The following is a 17,721-nucleotide window of genomic DNA, read 5'->3' as shown; positions in this document are numbered from 1 at the left end:
CTACCAGCCCACTTTTGCGGATTGCTTTTCCCTCCCTGGTGCCACTGTTGACTGAGAGGCCCGCTGGCTGGACTCTTGGGGGCGCAACATGTTCGCCTCGACCAGCGCTGCTCTGCGGGCCCTTAACACCTTGTGTGTGCTGGCTAGGGCCTCTTCCTGTTTGTGGGACTCGGCTGAGTCTCTGGCAGCGTCCCAGGAGACTGGTCAGGTGGACTTACGGCATCCTGCTTTGGATGGCCGGGAGCTTGCAGCGTTTATTCTCCGCTCTGCTCTGGACATCTCGGAGGTGCTGGGTCAGGCCATGGCTTCCTCAGTCACTCTCCGTCGCCATTCTTGGCTTCGGGAATGAGTATTCCATGAGAATATTCGGGAGCGACTCATCGACCTTCCGTATGATGGCAGCCTGTTGTTTCATGCACCGGACGACTCCACCATCCAACGGCTCTCGGCAGGGCTCCGTCCTCCTCCTCCTCCTCCGTCCCCTCCTCAGTGACTCCTGAGTTGGGTTGATTCTGGACCTTCGTAGGCCGGTCGTTCTGGCTGTGGAGTGTGTGTTCTGGCCATTTGCGTCCTTCCTTGGGACTTTGGCATTGTTGGCTGCTGGACGGCCCTTTTGTTGCTCTGTGTGTGTGTGTGCTTTTCCGGAGTTGTTGCGCAGACTTAGCCCTGAGATTAGGCCTTCTGCTTTGCTTGGGCTGTTTGTCAAGCCTCCCGCGGGGGTGTCTTTTTTTCCCCCATGGCTCTTTGTTTTCCTCTGCTGCAGATGTTCTTCCAAAGAGGGTTCCCATATCTTGGGACTTAACGTACCCTATGTGGGGTAGTGGTAGCTGTCATATGGCTTGCGCTCTGCTAGGGGGTTCTGGTCGCCTTCCCGTGCCTGTTCTCGGTGGCATTTATGTAGGTTGCGCTTGCTTCCTGAGGTCGTGATCGCGGCCGCTCGTAGTGGTGTTCCTGGCTGGGACGAGGTTCTACCTGGTCTACCTGGTCCACAGATCTGGTCCCCTGTGGGGCCCTCTGTTCTGTTTTGGCTGGTGGGGTCCTGTCGCAGACCCTCCTTCCCAGGGGGTATTGCTAGGATATTTATTCTACATGAAGGAATCTGCAGCTAGTAGTCTCTATCAGATGTACGAGTTACTTACCTTCGGTAACGATGTATCTGGTAGAGACAATTCTAGCCGCAGATTCATTCACGGCCCGCCCTGCTTCCCCTATTCTGCGAGGACCCTTGGGTTGGTCTTCGATACTCTCCTCCTGGTGGGGGGCTGTGTCTCCTGGGAGTGCTCACACACCTAGTCAGTCATGCAAATAATGAATCACACTCCCATTTACTCACCTATACAGTTTTACACACACCAACTCACTTACTACAAGCACACACTCATCCATACAGCCACTCTCACAATCACACACTCGCACTTAGCCATTTATATACTCTAACACACATATACTGCCTTTCACATATGTAGTTACTCACAAATGTACCACTGAGATATACATTCACTCACTAACACACCTATACACACACTCACCCACCCATACAGTCCATCACAGATGAACCCTTGAAACCATGCACCCAGTGAATCGCCCACTCACACATCTATGCACAGTAACACACACCCCACCCACACAAACACTCAGGCACCCATACAGATACTCAGACAACCAATGAATAACTCATATAGACACTGATGTAGCTATTCACAAACCCATGCACCCACTTACACACTAACAGACGGATACAGACATTCACAGTTTAGTCACTAACCCATGCATTCAGTAAGATATGTTTAATCACTCTTATAGTCAGTCCCACACCTACTAAATCATCCATTCAGACACTTATACACCCACTCATTATTCAATACGCCTTTCCCTATATATTTAACATATTTAAACTTTAGAGAAACACAGTCACTGGATGATGTCATCAGTGATATCAGTGATGTCATTTGAGATGTCATCAGTGATGTCACTGACCATGTCATGAGTGATGTAATATGTGACGTCATCAGCAGTGCATTGCGTGTGCGAGAGTTATAGTTAGCTGAACTAACTATAACGGGGGAATTTCTATGGTTGTGTACGCGTGAGATGTCCAACTAACTAGAACGCCCCTGAAACCTGTTTTTTTTCAGTGAATATATGAATGAATGAATGAATGAATGAAGGCTTTATTTCGATATCAAAAGTACCATAAAAGCATAATACAATGAGTTAAAACACGAATAAAACATTGTACGAGCAGTTAAGACAAGCATTAAATTGACAAAGAAAGCCTTTTTAAGCGAATTGCCCAAGACCATTTTAGGAACTTGGACACGGCACAGGCAAACAAAGTGGGTGTGTCTGACATTAAAATTCGTAATGCCACTTTGTACTGCCGAGTGCCTAGTAGTCGGCATAATGGTTTGAGCCAGCACCGCCTCGGCGCTAAATAGGCCGGACATTCAAAGAAAACATGGGCAACCGACTCAACTCGTGTTAGGCATGTGACACAGAAAGGAGAACGCTGGTGGGAAGTTTTCCAGCGGGTAGTTAATTCGCTTACAGGCAAGGTCCTGATTCTAAATTTAAAATACAAAGCCCGGTCTACAGGGTTAGATATAATAACAAGGTACGGTTTATAGGCCACCACATCCTTGATCTTCATAAAGTTAGTGGTGGATTTGCAATGTTTTGACTCGGTGGAGATTTTACAGGAGATCCAGTTCCAATACAGCTTCTTCAGAACGGCCTGGGGGGGGGGGGCAGGCAGTCCGTCCTGGATTCCCACGCATCTCCAAGACCTAAGACCCCCAACAATTGTTTCACATCCCTCAACCACTTGATCTTAGACCAGCCCTCCATTAGCATAACCTCTGAGAGAGCCTCTGCATATGAGGCCAGCTTGGGCACACGCCACAAGCGCGCCCAAAGTAACAAGGGGCGTAATTGGGCTTGATCCTTAATCGATCTACAACCCAGATCCATTAATACGGGAACTGTAGGGGTGCTCTGCGCAAGGGCCATCAAGTCCTTCAGAAATGTACTCTCTGATCTTGATAGCACTTCAAGGTTACACATACCCCACAGCTCCGCCCCAATCAAAGCGGCGCTAACCCCTCTTGCTTTGTAAATCTCCAAGACTGGGGCAATAGGCTTAATTGTAGAGGAGTGTTGCTCCTTAAGGAGGGTTCCACCCACACTTTTGTGGCCAAGTAACATCTTTTGGATGTGTGAATTCCAGTGCATAGAATCTGTAAGACGGATGCCTAGGTAGTCAAATTCGGCCACCCTCTCCAGAGGTACGGAATTCAACACCGGGGGGCGGCCCAGTTTCATGGGCGGGTTTAGAACCAGATATTTGGTTTTGTTGGTGGTAATAATCAGGCCTCTATGTGAGCAAAACTCCTGAAAACTATTTAGAAGGCTCTGTAAACCCATAGGGGTCTTTGAGATAAGGAGGGTGTCGTCAGCGAAGAGCAATGTGGGGATGCACTTGCCCGCCAGGGATGGTGCATCTGCAGGGGTTCTTAGCAGGTGCTCAACCACTCCGTTCACATAGAGAGAGAACAGAGTGGGAGCGAGCACACAACCCTGGCGAACGCCCCTTTCTACTGGGATCCTATCAGTTTTCTCACCTTGCATGCCCCACCGCACCTGCGCAAAATTATCAGCGCGGAGCCTCACCAGTAGGGACAGGATGTATGGGGGCAAACCCATCTCGGACAGAACCCTCCACAACCCCTCCCTCGGTACTAGGTCAAAGGCAGTCTTCAGGTCTATAAAGGCCAGATAAAGACTGCCTTTGCCCAGCACCACCACCTTCCAATAAAGGCGGACCAGTCTGAAGGCCTGTTCTATAGTCCCCGTTCCTCAGCGGAAGCCGGCTTGGAAGTCCGAAAAGATGCTATTGTCGTCTACCCACTGAAGCACCCTCCCCAGAATCACCTTCTCTGCCACCTTTTGCGTTGAGTCAATAAGGCTTAAGGTCCTATAATTGGCGGGGTCGTCCCGACACCCCTTCTTAAATATCGGGACGACCTCCGCCCCTTTCCAGGATTCAGGAACAGGTGCACCGTTGTTAATAGCATTAAGTAGAGATGAAACCAACTTCCCCCAATTGGCGCGCAACAGATCACCCGGTAACCCGTCAGGTCCGGCAGCTTTGAGGGGCACCAGGGATTTTATTACACTTTCAACTTCTCTTGGGGTGAAGGGATCACCCATTGTGTCCCCCATAGTTTCAACTCGGTAAGAGCTGCTATTTGAAAATGTCTGGGTGTTCATCTCATCGGAGGTGTAGAGGGAGAGAAAATGGTTGTACCAGGTTTGGGCTGTGATGTTGCATGTAATTAGAGTGCTATCTGGTCTGTTCCTAGTTCTAGTTAAATTCCAAAACCCTTTGGAATCTCTACCCTCACTTGCTTCCTTGAGGTTAGACCAATACCTGTCCTCCCACTCTTTCTTGGCTGCAATAATGGTCTGGGTATACTCTTTCCTAGCATGCCTGATCTCTGACGCGGATTTACTTTTAACGGCAGTGATCAAGGCAGATTTTTTTCCCCCTGCATTTTTTTGTAAACCAGCCTGGTTGGTTCTTAAAACTCTTAACTTTCCCCCCTGGAGGATCCCTGCTTTGGAGAAGGAAGAATTTACCCAGGGCCTGGATTGTATTACAAAAGAGGGATGTCACATCGCTAGATGTCTGGGTGGGCGAGTCCAAGTTGATCAGAGCTGTGGTTAAAGGGCCCCCATAGCTAGCATTTTCCCCTCGTTCATAGCAACCCTGCACCACTTCAGACGCCTCCCACAGTTGGAGGGACGTACTTCTGAAGTAGGGGCTGGATTTGGGGACCTACGCACACCCAATTCCCCGAACCACAAGGGGAGCAAAGTCAGAGAGAGGGGATTGTGGTCACTATCAACTGTCTGTAAAACCTCCATGTCCCGCATAGAGCTCCATAGCTTAACGTCGAGGAGAATGTAGTCTATCCTCGACGTGTGGTTAGCCCTGTTGTAAGTGTGAGCTCCCAAGAGATCCGAGGGCGTACTCCCGTTCACTGCCCTCAGACCAAATTCCAGGGACAAGGAATTAAGTTGTACTGCCCGTTGGGTCCATTTCCTAATAGGAGGGATGGTTAGTGTGGGAATTCCACTCCTGGCATCTTCAACGGCACTGCCCAGGATGTCCTCCGACGCAAGGGGCTCAAACGTACAGTTAAAGTCCCCTGCGACCAGGACATGTGATCCAACCGGGCACTGGCTAAGAAGATCCTCCAAGCCCGAGATTGTGGGTGACAGCGAACCTCCTTTCGACCCCCTAGCATAGATATTAATAATGTCCAGGGTGAGCCCTCTCTGGGGCCCCTTAAGTGAAATTCTGAGAAGGTCATGGGAATTCGTCACGTGCTGCACAACTTGGCACCCTAGTGAAACAGCAACCCATATGAGAAGGCCACCTGAGGGGCGACCCTTCCCTGAGGAGGAGGAAACTGCTGGAATAAACAAGCATTTGCAATGCAATAGATCTCGCATTAGGAAAGTTTGAGCTATTGGTATTGTAAATGACAAATTTTTTATTTATGTGTTGGTTTTGAAAATAGCGAAATCAATAGCTTTGTCATTTACAATGCCAATAGTTTTAACTTTCGCAAATGTGACACCTATAGCATTTGTAATGCAATATGTGTTGTATTTACGAGACTTAGATGTATTGATATTACAAATAACAATGGCTTAAACATTTTTTAAATAATTAATACTTAAATAAAAGTTATTGTAATTTATAATGGCTATAGCTTAAACTTTTGTAAATAACTTTTGTGAAGATTATGTTCAGTGTATTTTTTTGTGACGAAAATCCAAGAACAGAAGTGAAATATTAACATCTTTTTGTGACATTTGTAATGAAGCTTCAAACATTGAGAGAACATATTTGAACCAGTTGTTGTTGAATGGGTGCACAGATTAATGCTGTGGTGGCACTGAGTGATGTAATGACATACAAAGGGCTACAGAGGATATGTACAGCTGATTGCCTACGGGACCCCATATGCGCTTGTCATATACAATTGGATACAGGACTCCGTGGTGCTTCTGAGGCGGAACAGGCATAATGACAGACCACGCATGGCCCTGGTGGGGTAAATAAAACAGAGGGGTACATACCAATGCAGATGTAAGATGGATCGTGCATTGAGGACGTGAGTGCAGTAGGCCCAGCCTGGGTCAAAGGCTGGCAAGGGTGAATAGGCCATCTTGATAAGTGCTGGTGAAGGGAGACCTGAAGAAAATGAGAGCCCGTAAATACAAGCTTGACGTGAAAGATGGAAGCCTAACATAAGCACCTCTCTGCGATGCGTGCAGAGAGCTAGTGGGCAAACATGGCAGCTAAGGCGGTAAACCTGGATTGACATTGGCACCATGTCGTCAGATATTGAAAAGTGAAACAATGGCGCAGGGGAGAAAAGAGCCTAGTCACCCATAAGCGGTGACGTGCACCTGCACTAGTGGCGTGTGGCAACCTTACATGGTAATAATGCAAAGAAAGGGTGGTGGCCTGCGGGTGCCGTGTGCTGGCGACCTGTGTTGGGCACTCCGCCTGTGCTCTAGTGGGCCTACGGGCTAATTGAGACACGAGGGGCCAGAATGCATGCTGTTCGTCTTTAACGCCGCCGGCCAAGCAGTGGCATACTGGTACATGGGGGGTCGGAACAAGGGAGGCGGGTGCTTGAAAATTGAATATGGGAACACTGAGTGGGACAGTGAATGGAAAAAGGCAGAAGGGCAGTGAATGAACAGCGCATGTTGGGAATGATAGTTGTAGGAAGCCGCAACTCACGTTCTAGAATCAGCTAGGGGAAAGAGGAGTGCGGGCTGTAGAGAAAATACAATAAAAATGCCCGAGGTCTATGTCAGCGCGGCCGTTCAAAAGTCTTACCTAGAATCTCGGTCTCAGGTATCGGCTATCCTTGCAGGGTGGCCCTAGTGAGCCTGGGAAGCCGTATATAAGGTGGATGAAAAGAGCGTGAAAAAGTTAATTAGGCAGCATGTAGGAAGACCGACTGCAGTGTCCTCCAGCCGATAGGTGTCGGTTCGGTGCTGCTTAAGTTTATGCGTGTCTGTGACGTCATAACCCCTGGTGGAAAAGAGACAGAGTCTCCCGTTAATGGTTTTGCTTTTAACTAGTAGGCAGCCTTGGGCGTATCTTTGCATTTGGCATCCGGCCTGGGATGAGTGGGAGGGCGGGGGCTGCCTGCGCATGTGCAACATTTCCAAGTTTCGTTTTGAGGTCGGAGCGCGAGCCCGGCCCCGGAGCGACAGCGAAGTGCCGTACCTGAAGTCCCGGGACCCAGGAGGGGGCCCGGGTGAAGACCAGCGGGGAGACTGCGGGACCCCCAAGCCTAAGGGGAGAGCCCCGCATCTTGCAGGCATGGCAGAGCAGCTCGAGTGCTCTGCGAGGCTCCCGAGAAGCCCGAAGCCCGGTTAGGTAAGAGAAAGGAGGGGAGAGGGGGTTGCCTGTCTGGGTGCCTGCGTGTGTCTGCATGTGTCTGTGTGTGTGTGTGTGTGTGTGTGTAAGTGCGTGTGCGCACGTGTGTGTGTCTGTGTGCGTGCATGCGCGTTAGGCTGACTTGCTGGGAGTATGGGAGGGAAGTGCACGGCGCGGCGCGGGACGGAACGTGCGCGTTCACGCACCCAAATCCGGCTTTCAGGCTCGTAACACCCTCTTGTCCTTCCTTCCCCCGAGACAGGCAACTATACGTCTCCAGCTGGACACGCATCCTTCGGATGCAGTTTACCAGCGAGACCTAAAAAGGATGAATACCCCACCTTGTGGCAAGGTTCCCTGCACTACGTTTCTTGGAAGATGCAGATTGAATAAGCCTATATAAAAGTATTCCAATCAGGTAGATCCAGCTTTCTGGAGATGCTGCAACGTTCCAGCTGAGAATCCTAAAAACTGGATCCGCCACAGCCGGTGCCCTGCGGGGCTCGGGCCTGGATATACCCACCTGATCAGAAAAGGCCAATGGTGGACCTTCCCCCCACAGTCCCTCCAATGCTAGAATCGACAAAGCTGGGAGCCAAGACTGGTGGCATCCCAGGGCGTGAGGGACTAGGATTGAAGGGACTACCTGGATCATGCTGCGATGGAGGAGTGACACTAATAGTTCCCAAGGCGCAGGTCGTGGGAACTACTACTGGGCTCAAACAGAAGAGTGAGTCCCAGCAGCAAGTATCAGATCAATACCCAAACACCCTCCTTTGATTCCCAGGCCAAGGAAATGGTGGATAGGAAGAAGAGTAATGGTCGTTCTCCGGACAAAAGGAGTCTTGCCTCCCACCCCACCCTAGCTGGTTGACATTTGAAGTACCCAATGGTCTAGCATAAAAGTAGCTCAAGTCTACTACTCCGATACCCACCCCTCCGTAGCCTGGCTACTGGTTGCAGATGAATTGGGCAACCCTGACGTCTTTAAAATTGACCACCACACAGTCCCCCTGTAATTGCTTGTGACCATTTCCTACCCACCCTACCCTCCTAACATTAAGCAACTGGCCATCCAGCTCACTAGGGAGAGGTCTATTCACTCTTAACCAGTGCATGGATTTGTTTTCATGCGTCTGGTAAGTTTCGTGCTGGTCAGCCTGCAGGGGCGGAACATTGATAAGGACAGCAACGTAAGGCTGACACTCAGGTGGGAGGTTTACGGGAGGAGGTCTAGCAGCCTCAAAAGGAGGCTGGGGGGGCTGCTGAATGGTAGATACAGGTTCAGGTCTCTCTCTCCTAGGACGCTCTGTAAAGGCTTTAGGGTCCTTCCTAAAACGTGGTACTTGTGGTCGCGTATTATGGGGGCCCTTGGAGTTTGTAACTATAAGAGCAGGGCTGGCTGGCTGTTGCCCCGTAACCTGCGAAACACTGGCACTGGATAAAAGCGTACCAGTAGAGGGTCCAACCGGTTCTGCAGCCTGCTGCACGAACCCAGAAGAGTGAGCCGATGTAGGGGAGGGCTGGGGCCTTACAGCATCAGGGGCTGGGGCTTCTCCAGGAGTACTAGTCTGCTCTCGCTCTCTCAAAATGTTCTTAGCTTGTAAATTCAACAGAGATTTGAGAGAGAAAAAGTTGTCCAGGGTTGACTGTTCAAATCTATCTAGTCGGTCTGCAATATCCTTGACCCTTTAGAGTACAGGGAGGATCAGGGACCTTACCAACTTCTCAATTAGCTCTATAAGGGGAGAGGGCGAGGGAAAGCCAATAGCAGGAGAGCTTGCTGCTGGACCCTCCGGGTGTGAAACTAGGTTGGGCAGGTCAGAGGTCGTACTATTTTTTTCAGATGGAATCAAAGGGTGTACCCTCCCCAGCACTGCAAGTTCCTCACCACCATTAGTACGTTTAACTTTAAATTTTTTAGAAAGCTTGGCCAGCCCACCCCTTCCTCTATTGGTAAGTCTTTTCCTTTTAAGAGCAGGATTTCAAGAATATGTAGAACCCCCAACCCCCTCAGATTTCCCTTGTAGGTGGGAGGTGCTAGTGGCATTTAAGTCTTGGGGGTGAATAGTATCAGTCGAGGAAAGAGCAAGCGGGACTGAAGAAGAAGAAAGAAGCTCTGACGACTCGGGGGGAACAAAAGACTCTAACCTTGAGACAACTACCCCATTCAGCCTATCGAGGCTGGCCCTAATAGCGCCTATACTATCGCGATCAGGGGCAGGGGGCACTCCATCACCTTGCATAGTGTTATTGGCTGGGGATGTAGCTAGAGCTAAGGCCCCTAAAGAAGAGCGCTTTTGGAAAAGAGGTTCAAGTGACGATCTGCGTTCAGTGAAGGCGATTTCTTATTCCAGCACAGAAAATGCGCGAGTTATAAAATTGTCGAGGGTCCCATTAACACTCCCACCCCCCCCACACCTTCCTACCCTTTCCGGATCTGGTTGACATGGGCATGGGCAACGGAACAGTCTAAATAGAACAACCGTCCTCAGCAATGTCAGTGGTATGAAGGAAAATAAAATAGTACTTGCAAGCTAGAGAGGGAAATCAAGGTAGACAAAATGTTGGGGGGGTGGCTCAGCCCAGCCAGCTCCGGCCTGTGACGGCCTAGGACGGTCCCGCCCTTGTCCCGGGCTTAGCCCGGCGACAGCCCGCCCACGTCCCGCGACGCGTGGTCTGCCTTGTAATTTAAGCGCCTCCTGGCGCCGGTAGTCGCGGCTTCCGGCCGCTAAGGGCCCTGGATCTTGCAGTCCACCCCACAGGTCTCCCCCCCACTGCGGCCGCGCTCAGGTGTTGGAGCTGCGGCGGCGGGAGGAGACGGCAAGCGGGATTGCTGGCGGCCTTGCTTTACTGCACTGGCATTTGATTTTAAGTCCAAATGGAAGATCAGCACGTGAAAGCTCCTCTAGGCTCATCCATTAGTAGGTGTGCATGGCTAATGAAAGCAAACGTGTGTGCGCATGGAAGGGATTTGGCAAGGATAACATCCTGTGCTGATCGGTCCGGAGAAGAGGCAGGTTTGGAGGACACTCGTAAAAATTGTATGCATTACACCAGCATTAAGCCTAGAGGAGCTTTCACGTGCTGATCTTCCATTTGGACTTAAAATCAAATGCCAGTGCAGTAAAGACATTGTAAGTAAGCACTATGTTTGAAATACGGACTTCCGAATACATTATGACTTTTTATTGCACTATGGGAGTTGTAGTATCAATCAGTCACGTGACCAAATGTTGTTTTAAAAGCATGCACGTAAGCACTTTGCATATCTCCACTCGTGACCAAGGCGCAGGAGCGCCGAAACGCGTAGGGAAAATGGAGTAATTTGTGCTGCTGGTCTTTCAAATTAAACTGCCACGAATCCGGAACTGGGCCTCTGTGTTCTTTTCTTGTGATTGATGGGCTTCTCCGTGCCCATTTTTTTAAGAGGCCGCCCTGAAGGGTTGGGGGCTCCTGGCTCGGAGGACTGTGTGTGGACTTAAATAAGGAGCATGACCCACTCGTGCATGCACACCTACTAATGGATGGCTAATGAAAGCAAACGTGTGTGCGCATGGAAGGGATTTGGCAAGGATAACATCCTGTGCTGATCGGTCCGGAGAAGAGGCAGGTTTGGAGGACACTCGTAAAAATTGTATGCATTACGCCAGCATTAAGCCTAGAGGAGCTTTCACGTGCTGATCTTCCATTTGGACTTAAAATCAAATGCCAGTGCAGTAAAGACATTGTAAGTAAGCACTATGTTTGAAATACGGACTTCCGAATACATTATGACTTTTTATTGCACTATGGGAGTTGTAGTATCAATCAGTCACGTGACCAAATGTTGTTTTAAAAGCATGCACGTAAGCACTTTGCATATCTCCACTCGTGACCAAGGCGCAGGAGCGCCGAAACGCGTAGGGAAAATGGAGTAATTTGTGCTGCTGGTCTTTCAAATTAAACTGCCACGAATCCGGAACTGGGCCTCTGTGTTCTTTTCTTGTGATTGATGGGCTTCTCCGTGCCCATTTTTAAGAGGCCGCCCTGAAGGGTTGGGGGCTCCTGGCTCGGAGGACTGTGTGTGGGGATATATGTATATATATATGTGTATATATATATATATATATATGTTTATATATGTATGTATATATATATAACGCTCCAATTCCTCTTCGTTTCAAAAGAAGACAACAGCACTCGAGGGGTACTTTCCAACGTGCAGGTTTATTTCACACAGGCACTCTCCACAGACGCGTTTCGGCGCGTTGCCTTCGTCAGTGTGGTAACAGTGATTAACACTTTTAGGTGGATTAAATGCAACATTTTCACTTCCTTACTCTATACATAGATATAGAAAGAGGACAACCCCAAACTAGTCGCTCTAGGCGCCATCTTGGAATGTCAGTATGTACAACTTAGGATTTATCACAGATTGTGCAATAGAGCCCATAGATGGGCGAATCCATACAGGTAGTGGGTATAAACAATAGATTTTATGTTTCTGGTGTAAACAACAAAAATAAAGCCGTGGATCGGCTAGGGTCCTCTATCTAATAAATCACATAATGGTCCACCAATGTCTGCAGACATTCAACATCTCTTGTTACCATATAAGTCGCAAAGCAGTACAACTCACATTATTAAATATCAATTCATCAATAATATTATATCAATGAGAGTTCCAAAATCCTTAGAACATGACGTTATTGAATACTATGCCATACTAGGCAAAGGAGGAAGCTCTAGAGGAATGATCAAAGTCCATTCAACATAACGTTGGGCCTCGATCTAGTGAGTGTTCTGTAGATTAGGCGACAATAGTAAACAAAAGGTAAGTGCTCGATTAACCGTTATGAATACCTTCACAAAACAAGCAAACAGCTACTTCAGTGAACATCGGATTCTACATCACATTGCAGCTATATAAATTGACAGTGGTTTGTTCTGTTCCAGTCATGGGCATGCGGCACAGCCACACACGTGGGTTCGCGTTTCTGTTGGCACAACTAGGGGAACACTAGGTGGTAGGAATTTTGTGATAGGTTTCCCTCAGTGGCCGCCATGCCTGGGCTCAAATACTGCGACTATCCCCCTTGCCAAATTTGGTTATAGTTTTGACAGAAAATGCTGATGTCTGCACATTGGTTCGGCCCTCTCATGACGCGTGCACTGGGACTACACACACAAATAAGGTACCATTTTTATTGGGAGCTGAGGGGGAGCATGGAGTGATACGAAATAAGTGGCTTCCCGCAGATGTGTAACTTTGCCTTGTAGAAATATGACCAAAAAATGAGTTTTAGGCAAAGTTTGAGTTTGAAAATCTAGCATGGATAAAAAAAAGCTATGAAGGCATAAGCTGGTTGTGATTCCTTTTTTGTTATGATTGCAACCAAGCTTTTTAATTAGATTGACTCTGTATAGTGCAAAGACATTGTAGAGTAGTCGTAGCTGCTCTGTTATAGGTATGATTTAGAATGATTCTGCGAATTTCGGATATGGGCCCTTCATGCTCACGCTGCCAAGAGATAGTCCTTTAGGATATGCAGTTTTTCAAAAGTGTGCAAGTAGCATATGTAGGTTTAACAAAGGATGTCCCCAAACCCTATCTGATGTGCTTTCCATGCCCTGCATCTTCAGATATGCAGAAGATGCCCATACAAGAGAAAGTGTTGGAGGTAAGTAACTTGTTAATGTGCAATGTGGCACATGCCTGTTTTTTTATTTCACCCCATGTCTTATTGCTTCCAGGTAACATCTGTCATTAAATAAAGTTTTTGATTTTGTTTATTTCTGTCCTTTTAGCTTCAATGAGAAGGTTCGATTGAAATCTTTGACATCTGGCATTCCAGGTATTAAAACATCTTGAATTTGTGACTAGCATCAAAAATTAGGTCTGGTACATGTGTGGCTATTGAATTGTTTTTATACATCCTGAATTGTTAGTGTTTTTCCTGATTAATGTCAGATAAGAATCAAACAAAAAAACGAATAATTTGGGTTGATTTGCAGTTTTCAGCACTACCAGACTTCTTTCAATCAAGAGAGGGAGTACAGTACTCTAAACAAACATGCACTTTCATACACCAGTAGTGTCCTGCTGCACATGTCTTTCAAACCCATTCAACCTCATTCGTAATGGTGTTGTCTATTCATTCCATCGCACAGGATGAGAATCACTGTGCTCCACTAATTAGTGTTCTTGGCTCTATTCCCCTTTGAGAATGTAAAACAGAACTGTAGCACTACAAAATCATAGGTGGGGAAAACAAAAAAATACAGAAGCACCCTAAATCCACACCAACTCTTCATAATTTGTGGTTTATAGGGGCAATGCTGTCTCTGTTTTCTTTACAGCCAGGGAAGTCAGTGTTCAGGGCCTAGGGTTATACTTTTCCTAAACTTACTCCCCACCATGAAATTGAGATCCCAACTAGGTTTAAATATAAAAGCTTATTGTTGACACATTTGACCAGCTTGTGGTCTGTGTATTGTCTTTCCCATCATGAATTCTTCCATACATTAAAAAACGCTCCCAGTCCCAGAGATGTTTTTAAACCTAGAAATGTTGCCAATTATCACAAATGTCTGTGCAAATGTGATCAGTTTTATTTTTGTAATCTGTTTATTAAAGTTAGAATTATGCAACAACTGAAGTTAATCACATTTTACAAGATAGGCACAAAGTTGATAATCAAGATTTTGTTGCCGACCTTACCAGTCACTTGCCCCCTTTTACATATTATCAACATTAACGTCTAACGCTGCCCATGTCCCTCCATGTCAGTTTCTTGTATTGAGGGAGAAATACATATATACCCCCTATAAGCATTCCAATTTCTCCACTTTCGATCCCACTTCCGGGGGCATCCCCTATTTACAAAACAGTTTTTTCAGCCAGCATGCACCAGTCTATATCTTGCTTCCATTCTTCAACTGTTGGTGCCTCCTGTATTCCCCACCTACAGGTAATGTCCCGTTTTGCCATTACCATCCACAGAGTTGCCCATGTTTGTTCTATGCAGGTCAGATCTGTTACTTCCCAGATACTGAGGAGGCATATCTTTGGCTGGGGTGACAGTTTCTTGCCACATACCTGTTGTAACTGTGACGTTACCCCCTCCCAGTATTGTTGACTGTTCTGGCATTCCCATAATATGTGGTAGTATGTATCGACTTGATCACAATTCCTTTGACATAGTGCGTTTTCCTTTTTACCCATTTTTATCATTGCTTCGCAGGAGTAATACATCTTATGTAGTGTTTTTAGCTGTATCAGTCTATGTCTAGCTGTTATAGCCACTTCTTGTGGAGAGGACAGCCCTTGTCGCCATTAGTCTTCCTCGAGGTCCCCCAAGTCAGTCTGCCACCGAGAGTAGAGTTGTGTTAGTGGATCAGGGAGGTTGTTAATTATCTTTTGGTATGTCATGGAGATGGCTGTCCAAGTCAAGTGGTCTGTGAGCAATCTGTCTTCTGGCGGGGTAGCCTCTGGCAGGTTTTGGTCACATGGGATGGCTGCTGTCAGTGCGTGTTTGATTTGTGTGTAACGAAATATCTCCGTCTCTGCCATTTCATATTGTTTGCAAATGTGAGTATTTTCCCCCTACGCCAGAGATCGCCTTCTTTGGAGATCCCAATAATGTTCCATTTATGGATTCCTTGATTGGTACGGAGATTCCCCAATATTCCTGCCTCCCAGAGTGAGGTAGCCTGTGTCAGTTTGTTGTACCGTCCTAGTTTCTTTGTCACTCTGTGCCAAAGTGAAATTGTCTGATGTTAGTGGTTTGGATTATTGTATAGGGAGGTTTTATAACCCCCTGGACCCATGAGCCATCTATCCATCTGGTATGCTGGGTCGTCTTGAGGGCGGTGTACCCAACGATTTCTAACCAATAGTTGGGCTGCCCAATAATATGCTCTCACATCAGGCAGCGCCATCCCACCATCATACTATCCCCAGGTCAATTTGTTGATTGTATCAGTGGTGGCCGACCATTCTGTTGTAATGTCCTAATTTCCCCTTCTATTGTATGGAAGTAAGTCTCTGGGACCTTGTATGGTGTATTTTGTAGGATATAGAGGAACCTAGGTAGGGCCATAATTTTATAGAGGTCGGCTTGGCCGAGCAGAGACCAGGGCAGGGATCTCAAATGGTGCACGTCATGTTGCAAGTGTGTTATCAGACCCATTATATTGTGTGTATAGAAAAGGTCAGCGTCTGCTGTTATGAATATACCTAAATGCCAGAAGCCCTCTATCATTATTGTTGCTTCACAGTTTGGAGGATATTTTCTTTTTTGATTGTTTTGATGATTGTGAGAAAAAGGGGTTCTGTTGCAGTCCCCCCCCCCCACACACACACTTGTTGCCTGGTTTTTGATGCAACTTTCACTGTAGTGTACTGGGTCCCTGCTGTTCAGGTTCCCATTAAAGGGGTTTCCCTAAAAACATGTCCTCAGTTGGTAGTTCTGACTCCCCCTGTAAGCCTCTAGTAAGTGGTACCATGGGTACCTAGGGCCTAGAGGCTGAAGAGTGTCACCTGGAACTCTCTTACTAGTACCATGTGACTGCCCCTGAAGCTGGCATGTCGCTGCGAGGTAACAAAATTACCAAGTCAACATGGCACACTGCCTGTGTGCCATGCCAGCTAGCACTACCTAAGATATAGGTAAGTCACTCCTCTAGCAGGCCTTACCAGCCGTAAGGCAGGGTGCACTATATCTCAGGTTTGGGCATAACTGCATGACCAAATATTCCCCTACAGTATTTGAGTCTTAGAAGTAGAGTTAGAGTATTTGAACCTACCAACCCTGGTCTCTGATCAGCTGTAGGCGGCCAGCTACTACCAGACTTGTTTCTGGACCCCCTGGGTAGAGAGCCCCTGCTCTCTGGGACCAGAAACAATGCACATTCTGGACAAAGGTGGCATGCCTCCTCCCCTAGGATGGGTCAGTGCTCGAAGCAGGGAGCTTCAAAGGCCTGTGACCTTTGTAATGAGACCCCCAGCCTCTGCAGACGGCAGTCCCCTGCCTACACCCCCACTTTGGGTGGGAAAACTTAGGAGGTGTGTCGAACTCTGCCAACCCCACCCGTCAAGTGGGGTAGGCGAGATGAAGCATATCTTTCAGTCACCACCATTTTGAAGATGAGAGACCCCACCAATCACTGCTAGGTCAATGCCCTCCTCTCACAGGAGGTTGCCATAATAAAGGGTATAGTCACCCCAGTTAAGGTGCCCATTGGCCCTACCTACTACTCCCCTAAAAAGCCTCCTAAATTTAGTATTTAGGTGCCCGCCAGACCAAGAAAGTAGATCTGCGACGACCTAATAAGAAAGACACCCTGCAGCAGAAGCCTGAAGACACCCTGCAGCAGAAGCCTGACGACAACAACTGCCTTGGCCCCAACCCTACCAGACTGTCTCCAGCTTCGACAATCGTGCTACTCTGAAACCGCTGGAGGGCTGCTGCCTTCAACAAAGACGCCAATCTCCCCTGGACAGCAAACCTGTCCAGAAGAAACCTACTCCAAAGACTCCAGATCCAGGTGGATCCGAATCTTATGCCCACTGTGCACCTGAAACCAACTTCCTGAGTCTGAGTGGCTCACCTGTGCAGTAAAGACGCCCCAGTGATCATGACCTTGTGTCCTGCTTTGGCTGATCGCTCCAGACCTCCACAACGGTGCCTGCAGTGTGAATCCAGGGGCTCCCCCGATTGTGAATGGCTCTGATAAGAAGACTTCGACGTTGAAAGGCACCCCTGGGCCTTGATGAGAGTAACGGACAGTGCCCCTATGACCCCTTACACAACTTACCTCTGCTGTCGTTGGTCATCCGCCTGCAACCGTGGGTGCCGTGCTTGCACCCTCTTGGCCGAAAGAAGAATCCCCACTGAAAAGGATTGGGCACCTGACCTCGAATTTGGTACTCCCCAAACCCATGGCCCATGTTGACTGTTGCCTCCAAAGACTAGGATTGTAAGTTCAGTACTTAAATGTTTAACAGTAATGTTTCTCTCCTCGTAGGATAACGTTGGACTGTGTTGAAAAGGTTCTAACTGTCGATTTTTTCAAAGTGTAAAGTATTTTTAGTTAGAAAACCTACTTACCCGATTTCAAAAACCTGGGTCTTAAGATAGACTACAAAGTATCATTTTCTAAAATTGAACTGGATCGCCTTAGATCATTTATCCATTACTGATCACTGTTGTGCAATAAATGTCTTACACTCCTCTGTCTTGGGCCTAAGGCTGCTTACCCACACT

At 47.7% G+C, this 17,721-nt stretch overlaps 1 protein-coding gene across 1 annotated transcript in view; it reads left to right on the top strand.

The window, feature by feature from the left end:
* The window catches only part of ATF7IP2 (activating transcription factor 7 interacting protein 2), a 334,949-nt gene that overhangs the window by 150,634 nt on the left and 166,594 nt on the right, over positions 1–17,721 (top strand). Inside the window, exon 7 of the mRNA XM_078663103.1 lies at positions 13,262–13,308. Coding sequence (XP_078519229.1) covers positions 13,262–13,308 — 47 coding nt within the window. The remainder of the gene's footprint in view (positions 1–13,261; positions 13,309–17,721) is intronic.

Source organism: Lissotriton helveticus, chromosome 10 (assembly GCF_964261635.1).
Source record: "Lissotriton helveticus chromosome 10, aLisHel1.1, whole genome shotgun sequence".
Taxonomy (NCBI): Eukaryota; Metazoa; Chordata; class Amphibia; order Caudata; family Salamandridae; genus Lissotriton; species Lissotriton helveticus.
This window is presented reverse-complemented; position numbering and strand designations above follow the sequence as displayed.